The 20,647-nt window shown below is 34.8% G+C and overlaps 1 protein-coding gene and 1 pseudogene across 1 annotated transcript in view; one reads left to right on the plus strand and one right to left on the minus strand.

The window, feature by feature from the left end:
• NNT (nicotinamide nucleotide transhydrogenase) overlaps window positions 1-12,993 on the plus strand; it is an 83,288-nt gene extending 70,295 nt beyond the window's left edge. The window contains exons 20-22 of the mRNA XM_025047215.1: window positions 8,918-9,036; window positions 10,268-10,383; window positions 11,903-12,993. Of these exons, the coding sequence (XP_024902983.1) occupies window positions 8,918-9,036; window positions 10,268-10,383; window positions 11,903-12,052 (385 nt within the window). The 3' untranslated portion in view covers window positions 12,053-12,993. The remainder of the gene's footprint in view (window positions 1-8,917; window positions 9,037-10,267; window positions 10,384-11,902) is intronic.
• LOC112480237 lies at window positions 335-453 on the minus strand (annotated as a pseudogene).
• Window positions 12,994-20,647: the final 7,654 nt, after the last annotated feature.

Raw genomic sequence — 20,647 nt, forward strand, 5'->3', positions numbered from 1 at the left:
TTAATCTGGAGATTCTTTTCACTATTTATAATAGCAAGAGTCTTCAAAATGGAGAAAACACTCTAAATACTTTAGAACAGGGTGCAATTGTCCCTGTAGTTTGTCTTATTGTTGAATTGGGGTACCTGACTCTTCTTCCTGGTTTATCGCTAGACTGAATCTGGATATTTCCATAATGCAAGAAGGAAAATATAGTTTATTTGAACAGTTGTGGTAGGATCCACGTAGTGAATGTTTTATTTTTATTTTAATTTTTTTAGGCAGGCAACCCTTGATTGACCTCACAGATTGCAAGGACCTTGTCAGTTTATAATCCCTTATTTTTTATTTTTTACTCCTACAGCACCTGGTCTTCCTAGGTGGTCTCCCATCCAAGTACTAACCAGGCCCGACCCTGCTTAGCTTCTGAGATCAGATGAGATTGGGCTTGTTCAGGGTGGCATGGCTGTAGGTGGTGAATGTTTTATATTCTTTAATAGTCCCATGTGTCCACAACTGCTATAGTGCATCCTGGTCAGGACATATTGTCTCCACTGCCCATGATCATGGGAGTTCTCGTTGTTATGTCTTCTTTAGAACATGTGGTGTCTGAAATCTAATGTGAAGTTGCAAAAAAGTTTAAGAATAGAATTTATATCATAATGTATTATAAAAGAGGCTTAACAAATTATGGTTTTTTAAAAATTTTACTTAGGTCATGCAGTATTCATGAATAGCTCTTTTATATACTCTTACTTTATTTTTTCTTGGTTAATTTAAAAGGCTGTGAAGATTAGCTTATTTCATTTGAGTAGATTATTCCACTTTTTTAAAAACTTTGCCTAGGTCTATTTTTAATTGGTGACCAAGGCCTTAGCTTTTATTATATAATGCTCTGTGGAAAACTATCACTTTCATATATGAGAGAGGAACATATCAAACGGTGCTAAAATTTTTCTTGCTTCAAGATAATTGAAGAGATTGCCCTGACTTGATGACATTTGTTGTCAGTCGAGGAAACAATACCTTTTTGCTTAATAGTATCTGTGGAAGGTTTAAATGTGGTCTTTCGAAATTTAAATGTATCAATTTAACTATTCGAATATTAGTTTTGACCAAGTTCTCAAAGAGTCCAGTGTTCAGTTGTTTTTCTCAATCTCTATTGACTTTACAATTTCTCTACTCTTTTGATGTAGTTGTGAGTACAAAGAATATCTGGCTTTTAGTGGACTATATTGAGATTTACTGGGGTTTCAAGGTAAAATTAGAAAACCAACTTAGAAAATGTTGATATCAAACTAACACTTATTTTAATGAAAAACATATTTCTTTTTATATAAATGATCATTAAAAATACGCATTTATTTGAAAAATACAGATGAACTTTTATATTACAAAAATGTATTTGAGTAGAATATCATAATTGCAGGTTACATTTATTAAAGGCTTATGTTCCAAGCATTGGTCTAAGGTGCTTTGCATAAAAAGCTCTCTGCATGAACTGTCTCACTTAAATCTTACAATACTTCTCTGAAGAGGGTTTCTTGTCAGTCTCAGTGTACACATGAGGAAAGTGAGGCACACAGGAGTAAATTGTCCAAACGTTTTGAACCCAGGCAGTGGGACTGCAGAGCTCTTAACTGCTACGCTATACTACTTCCCTAAATTCTTTCTCTGAAAAGAGGCCTAGAAAGTTTATGAGTCAGCATACCTTCTTGGGCACACTATGTTGTTTAAAACCCATACCTCCCCCCGTCACCTTTAATTGAGTACCTACATTAGAGTGCTAGGTACTGTGAGAATTGATAAATAAGACATGGTTCCTGTACTCAAGGACCTCTCAGTCTGGAGGGCACAGTCATGTCAACCAGTTGTTATGATGCAGTACCTTGTAAGGAGGAGGTACATAAGGAAAAAGTTCTGGGAGCATGGAAGATCATTCTGTGATCTCATTTTAGTAGTTATTTCCCTTCTGTAGAATCTTGTTGTGGTCAGAGACAGCTGGCTCTGTTTTGTTAAGCATGCACACAATAAAAATAATTTTCATAGTTCAAAGGGAAGAACTAAAAGGCTAGTAGGCTTTGCATTTTGGAATTCTGGATATTCTTCATGTGATGATGGAACTTTGATGAGCTTTGGCCGTCAGTTCCTGGAAATTGCTGGTCATGGCCCACCAATGTCTGATATAATTAACTTTAATACATACTTTGGAGATTAGCCAGTTACATGGGCCAAGATGGTTATAAATTCACATTGACTCATCAACATGCACATACATAGTTTTATAAATTTAGCGTGTTCTGTTATTTCTCCCCAAACATTGGCATTCTCTGGTTATAGCCTTGCATATATTTTTCTCTAATCTTAGAATCTTAAAGTTTAGTATAATAAATTATTATGCAAACAGATATAAAGTGGTCTGTCCTTTGGGATATTCAGCATAACATGTTGGTTAGCTTTGTGATTATTTACCCTTTGCAACTAGTGCAGGAAACATTGTTTTTTTGAAGTCTGCAGATAATCAAATGTTACAATAATAACAAATACATTTAGAGGTCTTTGATTTCTAATTTGGTCCAAGACACCTCAGTTAAAGCATAAAGATGATAGCCAGATAGATTAATTTAAAGATAAGCAAAGGCTGCATTAAAAACAAATAAAATTAAACAAAAACATACTGGAATTAAGGAGGGATACAAACTTGAAATCCATAAGTAAATCACAAAGTATATATATTGATTTATTCAGATAAAAGAGAAGCCCTAGTTCATGGAATTTGAGGACTGGAAAGGGAGTTCGAAGTAGGTTGAATAATGGCCCCGAAAGATGTTCACCTTCTAATTCTTAGAGACTTTGCAGATTTAAGGTGAGGATTTTAAGATAGGGATATTATCCTGGATATTTTGGGTGTAATCACTAGGGTCCTTAAAAGAAAGAGGAAAGAAAGTTGGAATCAAAGAAAGAAATGAGACAATGGAAATAGAAGTCAGAGTAATGCAGCCACGAGCCAAGGAATGATGGCAGCCTCCTGGAGCTCAAAAAGGCAAGGAATAGATTTCTCTTTAGAGTCTCAAGAAGGAATATGGTCTTGCCAACTGCTTGATGTTAATTCAGGGAAACTGATTCTGGACTTCTGACGTCAAGAACTGTCAGAGAATCAATTTCTGTTGTTTTAAGCTACTAAATCTGTGGTAATTTGCTACAGCAGCAATAGGAGACTATATAAACCTTAACTATCATGTCGTACAGTGATTCTTAGTCATTCTTAAATCTCACCAATAAGGTTTTGGGAAAAGGCAAGAGCCTAAGGTAAGCAGGAAACTTATTGGTGATCAGAAGTTAAGATTAAGAGAAAATTTTTGTTGTCTAAGATTACTGTTACATCTCAAAAGAGCACAAATGAGTAATTCATAGCAATTAGTACTATAGGAGTGAGGTAGAGCAATGTCTTACGTTGTTCTGGAAGTCCTGAGTTGCACCTAAGCTGCTACTCTTTCACATCAAGACCATCAGTTTTGATCCCTCGCCCTCCTCCTGCACACGAAAGGCTGTCTCAGCTACTGTAACTGTCTTGATTATGTCCACTGCCAACCAACTGTCCTTTACATTTTTATGTGAACGGGTGGTTAGTATATCAGCTCAGATTAATAATGAGTGTCTCTCTCCCTGATCCACAGAAAAGAAGCCTGAAACTTTTCCTGACTGGGGCATTTGTTTTAAATTAACAGAAAGTCTTTTTTTCAAAACTTAATTCCAATTCTTTCTTTTGCATTTGAAGACCATTTTATTCTGTTTTTTGAAAATGAGGACTATTTGGTCAACTTCTGTTTTATTTGATCTGCTTGAAAATGAAGTTTTGCCTTTTTTCTAGCCAGTTGAGTTTTTCTAAAACTTAGAGGGTGTTATTTTCTAAGTTGTTAGGTATTTTGTGTTTCTCTTGTACCTTATCCAAGTATCGTCTGATCCTTTTCAGCAGCATCTCCCTGAACTGGTGATTTAATTATATCATTGAGTCTTGTCAGTGATAGAAGTTAGAATACCTTTTTGTGCATGTGAGAAAAGAACTGTGTTAATTTGGAATGTTAATTTGAAATACAAATTGGCATTAATTTTGAATGAAAATCAGCTGATTAATAATATGTTAGATATATTAGTCAGTAAGAACCTGCATAAAGTAGAACGACATTTCAAGCTAAAATTTTTGATTTTAAGCTATATTCTTTTGTAAATTATTTTGTTATATCATTATTCAAAAAAAAATGACAGATCAGGGCCCCAAAATTTATTTATAAGACCTCTGCCTTTGTTGGGGAACGTTCTCTTTGTCTTTGGTTCCCCCACTCAATATTTAGAAGAATATCGAGTTAAAATGTTCTGTCAGTACTCATGTATACCAAACAGTGCATTAAAACACATAAAAAATTACAGTTTCCATTTAAGTTCTTCTTGGCTGAGATTTAGTTTATCTCAGAAATCTATTTTATTATGTATTTACAAAGAACTATTAATTGGAGGGAGAGAGGAATATGGACCCTGTCTGCTTAATCAAATGCCTGTTGAGCAAAAAGTATAGATGGGTTACTATTTCTAACAACTACTCATTATTAATCAATTTTAATTTCAATAAAGTAGCTCTCAGAGAAAGCATCGAAAGCCTTGTTTTTCTTTCCTCTTTTGAGGTAAGAGTAAGGGACAGGGGCAAACTATTTTGAGCTCTCTTTAAGACCTTGCAAATATCCTGCTCCTCATCCAACTTTACTCCCTAGATTGAACATGTGCTGATGATTTTTATCTGAACCAGTTTTTATTATGAACCAGTTTTTATTGCAAAATGGTGGTTTTGTAACCCCGCCATAATTATCAGTCGATGTCTACCACTGTAGGGGAGAGTGTGAGTCATCCCTCCCTCCCTTCTTCTCTTCTTTTCTCCATTCCTTCTCTCCTTTTTTTCTTCCCTTCATTCCTTCCTTATTGACTTATGAATCTGTTATCAGTCTTGCCTCATGAATTTCCATATTCTCCAGGGGTTTATAATCTATTATTTCAATGTTCCTTATTTATTTCAATGTTCATATTACTTTATTTTTACATACTTTAATGTCACGCGTGCTTTTAAAGCCACATATTCGTGTCACACTCTTATGTGCATTTATTTTGCTTTGTGCTCTACCCTCTTTCTCACTTTATGCAAAGATTACACAAATTCAATGTTTCCTCTATTTAAAAATTTGAATTGTTTATTACACTTAATTGAACTTTACTTTCTCTGAGCTTGAGTGTTGATTTTTCTTACTGCTTCTTTTACTGCCCATGAACCTAAGGGATTGATTATTCAGCCATCCCCATCATAGAAGAAAAGGTTCAAAGCTCTGAACCCAAAAGACTGATGCTTGTTCATAGAATCTTTCATTCATCATGTCTTTTCTTTTCTTAAATTCATGGCAATCAGCAGGTTTAATTTTTGTATTAAAATTTATATTTTGTATATAATTTGTACATAAAATTGTATATTTTGGTTATTTTGATATAATTCATTTTCTTTCCAAGTTTATTTTTTATATTCATGCTTAAAATGCTGTATTATTATTAAAATATTAAAATGATATTTATGTTTCGATTTGAGGTTTAGTTATCATAACTCTCATTTAATGAACATATGCTTTGGTGCCTGGAGAAATTTTTTTTCATTTGTTTTATTGCCACTGTAAAAACATTAATTTTTTAAATTAGATATTTCAACCGAAGAATCTGTGTAACATTTTGGAAATGTTTTCTCTTAGGCAGTTTAAAAACAGCTGCAGTAGTGCTGAATATAGCTACACAAAAAGTGTGAACATAAATTGTTCGTATTTTGCCTCATTTCTTTTGTATTCAGGAGTGGTTGAAAACTCTGGTATGGTACAGAGGATGACATTAGGATAGCAATATCTAGTTTAAAAAAAAGCAATCTTGTTTTTAGGGAATATTTTAAAGTTTTTACTTAAGTGTTGAACTATTACATTCACAAAAAAGATAGGTGAATTTGTAGTTGAGGGACTTAAAAACTATGAGATGGTGAGATTGGGTGATCGCTGTCTGGAGCAAACTATGACTGCTCTTAATTTTATTCTCACTAAAATAAAACTACAGATAGTCCACTGAGGAAAGAGAGGATGAATTCCTTTAAAAAGAATCTTAGATTATTAATAGTTCATTCTATATTGTTCATTCCTACCTCCCACTCCTAGTAATTTTTTCAGATTCTACATCCTCAGCACTTAAAAGGTGCTAGTAAACGTTGTACATTGTTGTAGTAAAAGATCTTTTTTTCCTTCCTGTGTCTATTTATCTATGCAAAAATTTAATTTTTAAAAAATTTTATAATTTATAGCATCATCGAAAATTTCTTGGCTCTCAATTTTTCTTAAAGCACACTATAAATTGAATTATTGTCACTCCTTATTTTATTCATTCGATCAGAGATCAGTATTTCTCAGACCTTTTCTACATAGTTTTATATAGCCCTTGGCATTTGTGAGCTTATAAAAACATCTGGTTACTACTCTATGGTAAAACTGAAAGAGAGAGTCATTAAGTGACTTGTCGAACATCACACAACTGGTTAACCTGAGCTGTTAACTAAACAAAACCATCTCTTAAATTGCTCAACTCGAATGACTTTTGTATAATAGTTAAAAGTTCAGACTCTTGAAGCAGAAGGATGTGAGTTTAAATCCCGGACTATTTACTAAAAAGGTTGTGCAAATTGCATAGCACATCCGAAAGAGTCAGTATTAGCTATTATGTCAAAATGTATTCCAGCAGCCCCTCTTATATGCATTCTTGCTTGCTTCTTCTTCTTCTTCTTTTTTTTTATATAGGAATTCAGCTCTAAAATCCAGTTTATTTAACTAAGTACTAGATTTGAATTGGCTGCCCTAAATTCTAATTCTTGATGGTGGTTGTTGAAGACGATTAGGGATAGAATGAAATAATAAATGAAAAATTATTTAGAAATTATGCCACAATATAAAAGCATGAAACATTTAATTTATTTTAAATGAAGTTAACTTTTTTCCTACCATAAAAACTATACATTCTCATAGAAAATTTGGAAAATATATTAAAAAAAAGAAGAGAAATAAAATGACAATCTGTTTGTTGTACAACTACCTAGAGATAACTGTTTTGTTTACTTTTAGCCCCGAGTTTCTATTTTTCTTTTTTAACATATATTAGTTAGGAACATTAAGTGATCCCAGGAAGAAGGTTATATAAAGGGGAATTAGATAAAAGAGAATACTTGTCACTTGAAGTCTTTTTTCCCCCAATTATAAGACTTATAATAATTCAGGCTTTTCATGATCAGTTTTAATGGTGTAGAAAACAATTTATCAATTATCTGGGCAATATAAATGGCATCTTATAACTCTTTTCAGGCCTGCTTTTGGGAGGGGTCAGTTTCTATGCTTCTGTTCCTAACAGGACCTGTGTTAAGAGTGGAGAGGGAGGCCTAGCTTGGCAGCAGTTCCTGGGAAAAGTAACAGGACTTCTTAAATGACCACAAGTTTTGCTGAGACAGCAATGCATTGTGCTAACTGTGAATGCTAATTCAGACTTAGGTTTCATCAATGAAAGATCTGAGGATGTGATTTTCTGGCTGTGCCTTATGCATCTAGATCATATCCAGCATATTTCATTCACTTTGGGGGACTGAGGTTTGAGCTGGGCATTGGCCGTGTAGGAACATGAGACTAGGAGAGCAATGGGTATAGTCATCTTGTCAGTCACTGAATAGTTGAAAGAATTGAGAATGCTATGCTTAGCAGGCATCCTAGGAGAGCTGAAAGGAACATACATGTGAAAAAGGGAGTAGACTCATGGCTCTACATGGCCAAACTACATACCTTGGAAAGCAATGAGATAAGGGCTCTCTTTGGCTTAATATAGTGTGTGTGCGTGTGTGTGTGTGTGTGTGTGTGTGTGTGTGAGAGAGTGTGTGTGTTTATGTTTTAGAATATCAGGCTTGTCTAGTAATGGAATAGACCTTAGGAAGAGATAAGTTTCTGGTCACTCAAGGTATTTAAGCTGAGATTGGATAGCTCCCCACCAAGAGATACTATAAAATGCATTTCTTTGTTGGATTAATTCATTCATTTGTTTGCTTTTTATTGAGTCCTTCCTATGTGCCAGGCACTGTGCCCAGTGCTAAGGAAACAAAGATAAGTAAAGTGGGTAAGAGGTCAGATTAAATGACTTTAAAGATCCCATTATGGCTGTGGCTAAAAGAAATCACTTGATGCTTCACTTTTTTTTTTTTTTTTTGCCATAATAAAGCATGGAGCTCTGATTTGTGTATTACTCTGCTTCTTAAACACGCCAGAGTATTATTATCATATTTCTTCTGTGACATGGACTAGCGCTTCATATCACTCTAAGATTTTAGGCTGTTAGCTTAGTTTCATGACAATATTTTATTTCCCCATCTTTAAACATAGGGATTAAAATCAAATGTAGAGTCAGCTTTTGAAGGACTAATCTTGATTTTTTGTGGCAAATGTTTAATTCCATGCTGACTTACATAAGTTTTTAAAATTCAAGATTTATCAGAAAGTATGAGAAAACACAATGCTTATTAAATGTAAGGTGATATTATATATTAGTGTTATTGGAAGTTCATTGTATTTAAAACATATATAGAAGAGTCAGGCTCTAAAATTACACTTATTTTTCTGAGAGGAGTTATAGTTTGTGTATACTGAGATATTAAATCTCCAACTTCAATATTTATAGATTGACTATATATCTGGGCTAAGTCTATTCCTGCCTGTAGAGATCAGATAGTTAAGAAGAAGCAGAGGTGCCAAGAACAAAGTGTGCAGATTTGGCGGTGATATTGGGGTCTCTGTACATTTTGGCCCATCAAATAAGGCCAGCTGTTCATTTGTTTCATGTCTAGGTTTGGAATCCACCCAGTTGCAGGCCGGATGCCTGGTCAGCTTAATGTGCTGCTGGCTGAGGCGGGGGTGCCATATGATATTGTGTTGGAAATGGATGAGATCAACCATGATTTCCCAGGTGAGCGATGGGGGCGATGGTAGAATTTAACTATTCTTATTGTGAAGAAAGCAGTGCCAGTCTTAAGATATAAACTGTGGAATCACTGAAGACCCACTAGTCAGATGTAGAGTAACCCGCTCCTAGTAGGTACGTACTTGAAATTAAATAAGCGAACCATAGTACTAAATAAGGTGCTCCAGATATATAAGCAGCATGAGTAACTTTATTTCTATAAGGAGAGCTGAGGGACCATGAAAATCCTGAGAGCAGTGCAGTGGAGTGTATACCTGAGGGACTCTGAACAGACCTGGCTTTAGAATCCAAGTTTTGACTTGTAACCTTGAACCAGGTACTCAGGTGCCTCATTTATAAAATTGCTTCTCTTGATAATTTAGCATCTGATTTTTGCAATGTTTACTGGTTTCCAATTGTACCAGTTTGTGATCAGTAAAGTAGTTTTCTGTTTTCTTAAAGTATTGGGTCTTCATTAGATAAGGTACTGTATTTTATGGCTGTCATTGGGTAGATGTTGAATGCTAGTGACATTTGGCCCAGGGTCATGTTTATAATTAAACCAGTTTCCTCTGGCAAGTATCCACCATAAACTTAAAAATACTGTTTATTAGAGAAAAATAATGAAATTGCGTGTATGTCTAGATTCACGTGGCATTTTTGTTAAAGTCAAAGATGGTTTATATTATAGTCTTTAAAGAGGATATTTAGGCCATTTTAATTTTATGCCCCCTTTCAGATTTCACTGTTGCTAAATTATGTGTGAAGCCTGCCAGTTCCAGGAATTATAGAAACAGTTTTAATATAGTACAGACGCTTAAACCATTTTCTTTTAGATATCAAATTGCATCTTAAGTGGTGATTTTAGAAGTTGAAAATGGAATGCAAATATTATAAAATAATGTAACTGGCAAGATCATTTGGGATAATGAAAGAACTATAAAGTCACATTAGATAGCTCCATTGTGGGGAGGTAAAGCATAATAATGCAAACTGCAGTCAGGATGCTCAAGTTCAGATGTAGGACCTATTGCTTTTTAGCTGTGTGACATTGGCTAAGTTACTCAATCCCTCTGATAAAGCTCTTTGTACAGTGCCTGACACAAGCGTGGGTCCTATAAATATTAACTTTTGTTGTTTTTGTTGTTATAAAGTCAGGTCACTCTAATTTGCCTCAAAAGAAATGAAAGTAGCTCCTTTGAGTTTTACATTTTCTCTTTTTTCTTTTCTTATGTAGACACTGATTTGGTCCTTGTAATTGGAGCTAATGACACTGTTAATTCAGCTGCTCAAGAAGACCCCAACTCTATTATTGCAGGCATGCCAGTTCTCGAGGTCTGGAAATCAAAGCAGGTAATGTTTCAGACTTGCGTTTCTTTCCAGTAATCAAAGATCTCTTAAAATACACACACAGCACTTTCCTTGGTCACTTGATGAGAAATGACAAAGTTTTTTAGGAAGCCCAGGAGTTAGAGTATGTTTAGGGTCCAGCTCTCTAAATGTAGCTTCTGTCTGTTCTGTGGTCACCAGAGAATCCGAATGAATGCCCTGATGAGTAGAATTAGATGATATTATGTGGACAGATTAACCACAGCTAAAAAAATTGTTGTGAGCTTTTGGAATGAGTTTGGATGAATTCCAGATCAAGTCCAGTGAAGCAGATGGCTTTTCTCTGGGACAGTGCGTCAGTATCATCGCCTTCATGCATGACGACGGGCACATTTTTTCATTTAATTTTTTTGAAAGAGAATTTGTATGTTGTTATGGGGTGTCTTGAAAGAAGGTGATTTGGAAATCCAAATAACAACATGGCATAAGGAAGCAAGCTTTGTGTGTGCACATTACTTCTGAAAAAGCAAATTGCTAGATTGTAAAGAACTGTTTTATAAAGTTTCCTCTGCCCCAGCAGTGGGCATGTATGTTTACCGATCCTAAGTCGTATCTGCATTTTAAGAACCATAATTACATAATGTACATTTTCTCTCATTTTGTTTCCCTTTATTGTAAATATGTGAGTTTAAAACTTAGTATTTGTGGTGGTTGAGTAGATATCTCATACACTTGTTCACATGTATATGAAAATATATTGTATCGGTCATTAATATTTGAGAGCTTGCAGCGTGCATTATTGTACTAATGCTATTTGCAGCTTGAATGGACATATTTGTACATCTTCCATTTTTGGATAGACGATATGTCCTAGAAAACCATAGGAAGGCTTTTCATTTCATTAAGCACTGACTTGATGTTTAACAGGACAGCAACATCTGTCATCTGTGTAATTATAAATGTCTATACCACATCAATATTAGAGATGGACTTAGCCCTTCCATTTTGCTCTGTAGGAGCATGATGTTAGTTATAGCACTCTCCTTGTGACAAGCTAGGCTGCTCTGGGGATTTCGTGTTAGAACTTTCTGATATATTTTACCTTAAAGTGATGGAATAGGAAGTGTACCATTTTCCCACTCAACTAAATTTATGTTAGGATTTGTAGTAGAAGCTTTTGCACTGTTCTTTTTAGCACATTCACAAGATGCTTATTTTTCTGACTAGAAAATATTATACATAGTCTTTATAGAGAAAAGTGCTGAGAAGAAAATCACTTATAATCTTATCACTCACACATAAACTATTGTTAACATGACTTTTTCTCTCATGAGTATAAGAGTATGGGTACATTTTAAAAATTAAAGTTAATGCAATGTAAATATGCATTTAAAAATACTCCTTGTGTATTTTAAAAGTCTCTGTACTAAAGAATTAATAGTGGTACATATCTTGTTCAAAGTTAGGACAAGGCAATGTTTATGTGCCTAACACATCTGAGCCAGGTCTGTTAATACACTCTGTCACTTACTCTGGTTCTTAGGTCATTGTTATGAAGAGGTCCTTGGGTGTTGGCTATGCTGCAGTGGACAATCCAATCTTCTACAAACCTAACACCGCCATGCTTCTAGGAGATGCAAAGAAGACATGTGATGCACTGCAGGCAAAAGTTAGAGAATCCTACCAGAAGTAAATTTAAGAGATCAAGCTGTTGTCTAACAAAGCCACCTCTTCAGTTGTGGGAACAGGCAAATAAAGTATCAATATGTATAGCTGATATACATATCTGTAGCAAAGCTCTTGGAAGAAAAGGAAGACTTTGAAGAATGCAAAGAAAAGACAGGGAGATTTTTCATGATCAGTGATTCCTCAATTTAAAAAAAGGATTGAAAATTCTAACCATCTTTCTGTGCATATTTTTTTGTGTTATAACTCAAAAGTATTTTATAAAAGGAGAAAAACAACCTCATTTTAGATGTAATCCATTTGGATTTTAAAAAATTCCTCCTCAGAAGCCAATAATGTTTTAAGAAATAAAGTCTTTAGGATTTTAAGACTTACACTATATGTGGATCTGAAAAATCTGACATAGTGTAAACATTATAGGCACCTGCATTACTGTTTTTTCAACAAATATGACTAATTTGAAACTTTTATCAACTCCTGAGCTGATACTTACCATTTAACTATAATCAAAATCAACCATATCGAATGGATTTCAGTTTTTCAAACTGTACTTTCGATTCTAGTTTTCAGGGGTGTATTTTCCTACTTCTGTTTTAATACATTAAAGGACTAGATAATCTTCCAGAGATGCTGGAAACAGTTAAATAATTTGCTTTGTTTGTTTCGTTTAGAATACCAACGAAACATATAGTTTGAAATCAGTATTAGTTGTATTTTTTAAAACCCCATTTCTAATTGGAGATCTCTTTAATTTCAATCAATTTATAATATGTAGTACTGTACTAAGTGCACTTGAATGGAATTCAACTATTTGCCTAATAAAATGAGTTTATTATGTTTGCACAGTGATGTAGCAATTGTCTCTGGCGACAAAAGGCTAAAGTCTAATAGTTCTGCCTGTTATTAACATCTGGGGAAGACTTGCTACTATAAAATAGATGAAATTAATCTGTCTTAACTGTTTTCAAGATTTTTTCTCCTACAATCAGAGTATATTTTGAGGTCTTACATAATTGATTGTATTTGGGAGAGATGGTGGCACTTCTTTTTAGTTACCTCTTTGTTTATATAAGCATTAGTAAAAAGCATGTCTTTTTTGCAGTAAAAGTATAGATTTTCTTTGTGACTTTGCTACAGTGTGAAAACTCGATATAGGTTGAATGTGTGATGAATACTTAGAATATGTCTCCTGTGTAATTTGGCGCTGAGTTTCTTGAAGCAATTATTAACACACAAAAACTATCTCTAAACCCAAATAAGAAATAACTGGCGCAATATTTTTTACTATAATACTCATGTTTACTGAGTTTACAACTCACAATATCTATTGGTTTGGTAATCAATTTCTGTTCTGCTGTGCCTGAAATTAAGATGTGTGTGTGTATGTGTGTGTGTGTGTGTGCGCGCGTGCATTTTAAAGCAGAAAAGACTCCTTTTTAATTTTTAAGTGATCAATGCAATTTGTTACTGCATCTCAGGTTATTAGTAACCTCAAATCTGAATCGTATCATGAAAATTCTATTACATGAAAGTAGGTAGTATGTTTATGCCCTTTTCCTTTTCTCAGAGTAGCTGTAGATATATCTGGAAAGCAGCAACTGGGATTTTTTTTTGAGGTAATTCTTGCATTCAGTTTAAACAAAAAATAAATAGACTTGGAATTATAAATTAATTTTCATCATTTGTAGTAAGCATTTTTGTATATTTTTAAAATTTAGGATGATCTCATTCTTTGATACTCACTAATCCAGTTAATTGATTTGAAAATTTATGCCCCGTTTGCCTTTATTTTACCCTTTGTTAGGATATTTAAAGGATTTTTTTGGAAACATTTCTTAAATTAATATTCCAAAAGGTTGGTAGTGTTGTATTATTAATTATGGTGAAGTCTAAAATCAACAAAAATAATTTTCACCCATCCTATTTTATTATTTCTCCTTTTCTGATCAGTCATACAACTGATGAATATGACTTATTTTTATTCTTGTATTGCTCATTGTATCTTTTTGATACTCAAATATAAGAAATTGTTTTAAATCCATTGTATCCTACAGTCTGGTACCAACGAAAGGATCATACCTTAGTGAAATGCTAATATTGATTTGTCTTTTAGGCCTTATTAACCATCCTTTATTTTCTCTTGTTTGTCTTAAATTGGAAGTTTGTGTTTAAGTTACTCATCTAAGGTTTCAACAAAAAAAAAAAAAAAAAAAAAGAGTTCACTATCCAATACATAAGAGCTGGGCATATATCCTATCATCTGTCTATCAATCTATCAATCTATCTATCTATCTATCTATCTATCTATATCTATTTATCTATGTATCTATCATCTATCTATCATCTATCATCATCTATCTAACTTTGGACAGTCTTCTGGTATATAAATCTAATTCTATATACTCTTTTTTCCTAGGGATTGGAGTAGAGAGGACTAATAGAGAAGACTAATCTCTTCATGCAGTAGGTTTTCAGGTCTTCACTGAGTCAGGGGATATCAGTTAAGTATTTCGTAATGAATGTGGAACGTGGGCCTAGGCCTTTCTGATTCCATCCAGGTCATGATTCCATCCAGGTCATGATCCTTTTAGATTTTGCTGTTTTCTCATCCAACGCAAATATGGGATGTATTATGTATCAGTCAGCTTTAAGGTTTAGTTCAATTTATCTGATCCCATATCCTTATTTTGTATAATTAATAACTCACAAACCCATGTGTTCATCTGACTTAGAGGCAAGTTTTCTAGTCCCCTAAGGCATAAGTCTTATGAATTAAAGCATTTTAGTACTGGAAAGTTGGGCAGCTCTTTGGTACAGCTAGGGAGAATAGTTCAAATATCTAATTTATAGCTCTTGCTGGTGTTTGAGAGTCTTTGCCAACAAATATTATTGGGTCAAAATGATAAAAAAAAACAAAACAAAAACCAATCTCTTCACTCCAGTGGCAGCAACATGCATAATCCAGCTGCTCTTTAGAGTCTCAAAGGAAAGAAGAGGTTAATTAATGAGAAAAAAAAACCAAAACACTTTTTTAAGTGAAACTTTTAAAGTGTTGGTTTAATAAAGCGGTAGAAATGGTAACATTTGAATTTTGAAGCACTCAAGATTGCTGTTCTTAAACTCTATCTCTCAGTTACTTATTGGGCTAAGGAATTGCACTGTTTTCTTCACAATTTATGTGATTATAGACATTTAACATGATGCATACTGTAATTCCAGATGAAAATATTTTGGATGCGAGTAAAATAGTGATATAGATAATGAGACAGTAATTGGAATGACCAATATTTGAAACCCTTACATATAACGATTCAGATAGTGATAGGAAAAAGTAGTGAGATCATAGTAGATTTGGGGCAAGAGTGGAAATTGTAGTGGATAGGTAGAGAAAAGTCAGTTTATGATTATGGAGAACTTTAAAAGCTTGAACCCTAAGTAATAGGGAGATATTACATCTCTGTCATGTTGATTGTCAAAGCATATGACTGCCTTGTTCTATATAAAATATTTGCTCTTCATATTCTTGCCAAAGATTACAACCTTGAGTTCTGCTTTCCAGTTCTTTCCAAAAGTCTATTTGTAAAGAATAAGATGAATAGAAAGATTGCTTCAAGGATGTAGAGTCCAGTTTGCCCCTGGATATTTCAAATATCGCCCATAGAACAAAACTTTGGAGAGCTAGGTACTAGGGTGGCATTGTTTGGGTCACTGTGAATCATGAAGATGTGAAAGTACTGGATGGAGAAGGTGAAAGTAGGTAGCTCACCTAAGGTGACTGAGTTCAGGAAGGAAGTACACATGGCAACAACAGAATGGTGAAGAGCAGAAGTGGTTGTCTTGGGCTTGGAGGAGAATTGAGGAGAGGATGTGGATTAGGGGTATGCAGGTGACATATGGGATGGTGGTGGTTAGTTCCTTACCCCCATGACAGGAAAGAGGGAAATGAGAACTCAGAGCAGGGGGCCGGAGATGCTCTTATCTCCTCCCTGTAAAGGTCAAATATGAAGATCTAGTAAAATTTTTCTCATCCTCCCTCCTGGTGCATTTGGGAAGATGAAAAACACTGCAGCAATATGATATGATGTAGACAATAGGAAAATCCCATGAAAATGGACCATTTAGAAATTGAAATAAGGCCATTTTTTCCCCATCCTCCTACTTTTTTTTTGGTTTACTATAGAAAAAGCATGACTTGGAAACTTCTACAATAAGTTGCAGAACCAGATTTAGCCAGCGAACTTTTATCTAAACTAGTCTTTTTCTGGAACCGATTTTCTCTGATTTTTCTACGATTTTCTATGAGTTCCTATCAGCCAGCCTTGTCTCCGCCCCCACCCAGTTAGGGAGTACATTTTCACGAGAGTACAGCGCTTAAACTAATACAGTAGGATCTTGTGCCTGGTTAATTCTATTTAGATCTTTTGATTCTAGTCGCCTGGTACACACACAGCATCATCACTGGCTTAGAACTGAAAGGTCACATCTAAAACTCTCCTGAGAAGTGGGAGAGAATGTGACGAAGTAACGCCTTTTTATGTCAGGAAGGAGATGATTTCTTCCCCAGAAGGATGAAACAGAATGTCATGGTTTTATCTTTAGAATGTTTTGTCGCTATAATAGTCCCCCCTTATCCTCAGTTTTGCTTTCCATGGATTCAGTTACCCATGGTCAATTGTGGTCTGAAAATATTAAATGGAAAATTCCAGAAACAAATAATTTATGAGTCTTAAATTGTGTACTGTTCTGAGTAGCATGATGGATTCTTGTGAGTCCTACTCTGTCCCATCCAGGATGTGAGTCACCCCTTTGTCCAGCGTCTCCATGCTGTATAAGCTCCCTGACGGTCAGTTACTGAGTAGCCGTCTTGGTTATCAGATTGACATTGTGTTCAAGTAACCTTTATTTTACTTAATAGCCCACCCCAAAGTCCAAGAGTAGTGATGCCAGCAATTCGAATATGCCAAAGAGAAGCCTAAAGTGCTTCTTTTTAGTGAGAAGATGTATGTATAGGAAAAAACCGTATGTATAAGATTTGGTGCTATACATGGTTTCAGGCATCTACTGGGGGGTCTTGGAACATCTCTCTTGCAGATATGGGGAGCTACTATACTCTCTGAGTTTACAGGAACACTATGCTTCAGAAGTTAACTCCTATTAAAGGCCTTTTAAAGCATTCAGGGCTTTACTGATTCATGGAAAATTTTGTTCTTGTAAATTATAGCTAGCTCTGTGGTTTTGTACCATTGGGATCTAAATCAGCACAGAAGTTTAGACATACTTCAGATCCACACCCTTATGTCTGATTGGGGATAACTGCTTCATTAGTGTTGGGTATAATTATAGTAACTTAGAAATGTGGTCATATGGAGATTAGAATCATTACTGTAAATGAGACTAATAGAACATTCAAAGACTGTAACAGAAAATATTATGAAGATTCTGTACACGTAAGAATTTCAGAGTACCTGTGCTAGCTTTGGTCCTTGCTCTAATACATTATCCTGAATACTGTCTGTACAAGGAGCACCGAAGAGTGGATTTTAGTGATGAGCCCAAGATGAGTAGTTCTATAATGGCATCACTATGAAGGTGTTACTTCAGAGTGTATCACCTTTTGATAAAATAAGCATATAGGCATTTTAATAAATATATTGCCGTGCAGGGAAGAGGGAGGAGACTGTATTATGTGTGTTCCACATTGACTCCACATTCAGTACTCATTATCTGCAAGTTTATCTTAGCTTTTTAAAAGTTCTAGATGGAAAGACTCTGCCCTCATTTTAGTAGCTCAATGAGTGGGTAATAGTAAGAGTAGCTACTAGTTAATGAGGACTCATTTTGTGCTAAATAACATTTTTTCCATGTATCCTGTGGATTTTTAGTGCCTCTCATATTAGAAAGTGGCAGAGTGGAACAAACTCAGATCTGGCTGAAAGCAAGGTCCACTGAACCACTTAGTTGATGTCTATTAGATATAGCTAAAAAAAAAAGGATGCCATTTATGAAAGGGAAGAACCATATCACACTAAACTAATTAAATATACATATTTTTAACCCAGTTAAAATTTTAGCAAGAAGGTGCCAACTACTTACAGACTACAGAAAAGTTAACACCATCATAGAGGAAACAAGAGCCTGCTGTTTGTATATAACACTACAAAAGCTGTGTTTGTCCAGTCATGGTTTGTCCTTCTACCATTCTCTCTTTAAGCACCTGCTGCCATTTTTGTCTCATACACAAATGCCTAAATCCTGAGGATGCCTTCTACTTAGGAGCAGAAAGAGGAGGCTTTGCAGCAGATCTTCTATCCTTCTGGGTTTTGCTTTCCAGGACTATACCAGCTCAACCTCCATACCTGCTTTGACATCTGACACCTTCCCACCTGACAGCCAGTCAGGCCAAAGCTTTTTGCTGTGAACTTTCATGTCCCAGGCCACAAACTCAGATGTGCCAAAATATGACTTTATTTTCTATAACTGAACTTAACTCTTCTCTCAAGCTCCCTTTTTTTAATGGTGTTGGAAATGACCTTAATTAAAGGTGTTTCCTTCTCCTCCTCCTACTCCTGGGAACACATCTTCGCTCAGAAGCAAAGGGGTGGAGAACAAAGTGAATGACACAGCATCAAGGTTTGGAGTGGGTCGGGTCCTTGGTCTTCATGTGTCCAGTCTGGCGTCCTCTGAGATGTACGTTGTCCTATCTCATCTTAGTTATTAATATCTTTGCACGTTGACATTCTCTAATTCTTCTTTGGTCTAAGTGAAATTTTAAAAAGTTAAAATGTTTAAAACAATATGGAATGGGAAGGAAGAAATTCACAAGGCGGAGGGTATGATAATCTCAACATATTTGGACAAATTTATCCTATTACCACAATTTATATTTGCAGAGAAACTTTTTAAAGCTTTTGTGTGAAAATGGAATATTAATGTTATTTTTACAAAGAATGTAGTAGGTGCTCTATTATTTAACTGTTTTGAAATGGACTTGATCCAAATGCTTCAAGCAAAGGCATTTTAAGAAGTCATTTAATTATTCTCCTGAGACTGAATTGCATAAGATATCTGTATTTTTAAAAATTTAGTGGGACATTGAGTTGTTCTGGGGAAGGTCCCTCTATCCTGTGAGGAATATAAAATGCTCTATCATTTAGTTTCTACTAGTGTATCAGTAGTGCTTTGGTATTAAATCTATAGCCAAAAATTGAAAAGAACCACTCATTCATAGTTGGAACACATCTGAAACAAAGACAGAAAGGTCAAAACACAACTCTTTTGATAATTATTGTCTTTATAAGAACACAAGTTAGTATTTGCAGCCCATCTAATTTTTTTGTACTAATGCAATTTTTTTAAAATAGTGATTTCTGTATGTTATTAATAGTAATTTTCACTGGAGAAATTGGAATACAGAAACATTACAATCTTCCCATAATTGCCCTGTGGCCTATGGAACAAGAACCATAACTTCTGCCAATTAATTATATTTCTTTTTTAAATTACAAGTGGATGGTCATTTCAATAAATGTCATGGTTATGCATAAGCTTTTTTGCTCCTCTGGAATAATATTTGTTTTCCTCAAAGAAAGAAAGAAAGTTGAGCAAAATAAAATAAGAAAACAAGTTTAAAACAGTCATGATTTAATATTTTCATGCCATTACATAAACACAAGGGAGAACATGGGGCAATAAGGTAGAGCTTAGCATAATAGGTACTACCAATGAATGAGCCTATGGGATGAGAGGGCCTTGTCAAGGGGAAAAGAGTGAGGTGGCCACTGCTGAGTTTGGGGGAACCCTCGCTTCCCACAATGTGTTGGGGGAAAGCCTCTGGAAAGAGAAGGACCAAAGGAGCACTCATGAGATGGACGAAATGCGAATGATGGTAATTTTTTAAAAATTTCAAATGGAGGTAAGGGATGTTAAAGGGGCGGCAAATCAGAGACCACTAGTATGAGATTTTTGAAAGGGACGTGGAGTGAGGAGTTGCAAATCAAAAGAGAAGAAGCCATAAAAACGGCTAATGGTAGCAGTAAGTGGCATTTTCTAGATTATAACGTGATGTAAGAAATTGCTTCTATTTGAAATATTTTAAATGCTGTTCCCTCCACCATTGACATGGTTTGCTCTCCCATCTATAAAATATGTGATCAAGTGGCAATGACAAGCCCAACCATTTATTATTAATTAATTACCAGTCACGTGTTGTGCCAGGTAACAGATATATGTGACATGATCCCTTGCAGTGTAATATGGAATGCATATAAAGACAATAAAATTATAATGTGATATAAATAAAAAAAGCAAATGATTTGCAAATTGTGGAGGTAGCTCATAGAAGAGATTGGTTATTGTTGCCTGGGGTAAGAGTGAGAAATTCTAGGGAGCTTTTGCTGAGAAGGGCTCTGGAAGATGAATGAGAGATGGTTAATAAGCCAAGGAAAAAACAGGCATTTAAATGGAGGAGAAAGCATGTGAAAATTTACTGAATCAAGAAATTGCAAAGGAAGCAATTCTCTTCAAATATGTAACAGTATTGATTTTTAATTAACAGTTATTAATGTTTTAAATAAAATTATTTTGCTATGGTACTACCATTTTT

This window comes from Pteropus alecto, unplaced genomic scaffold, assembly GCF_000325575.1.
Source record: "Pteropus alecto unplaced genomic scaffold, ASM32557v1 scaffold73, whole genome shotgun sequence".
Classification (NCBI taxonomy): Eukaryota; Metazoa; Chordata; class Mammalia; order Chiroptera; family Pteropodidae; genus Pteropus; species Pteropus alecto.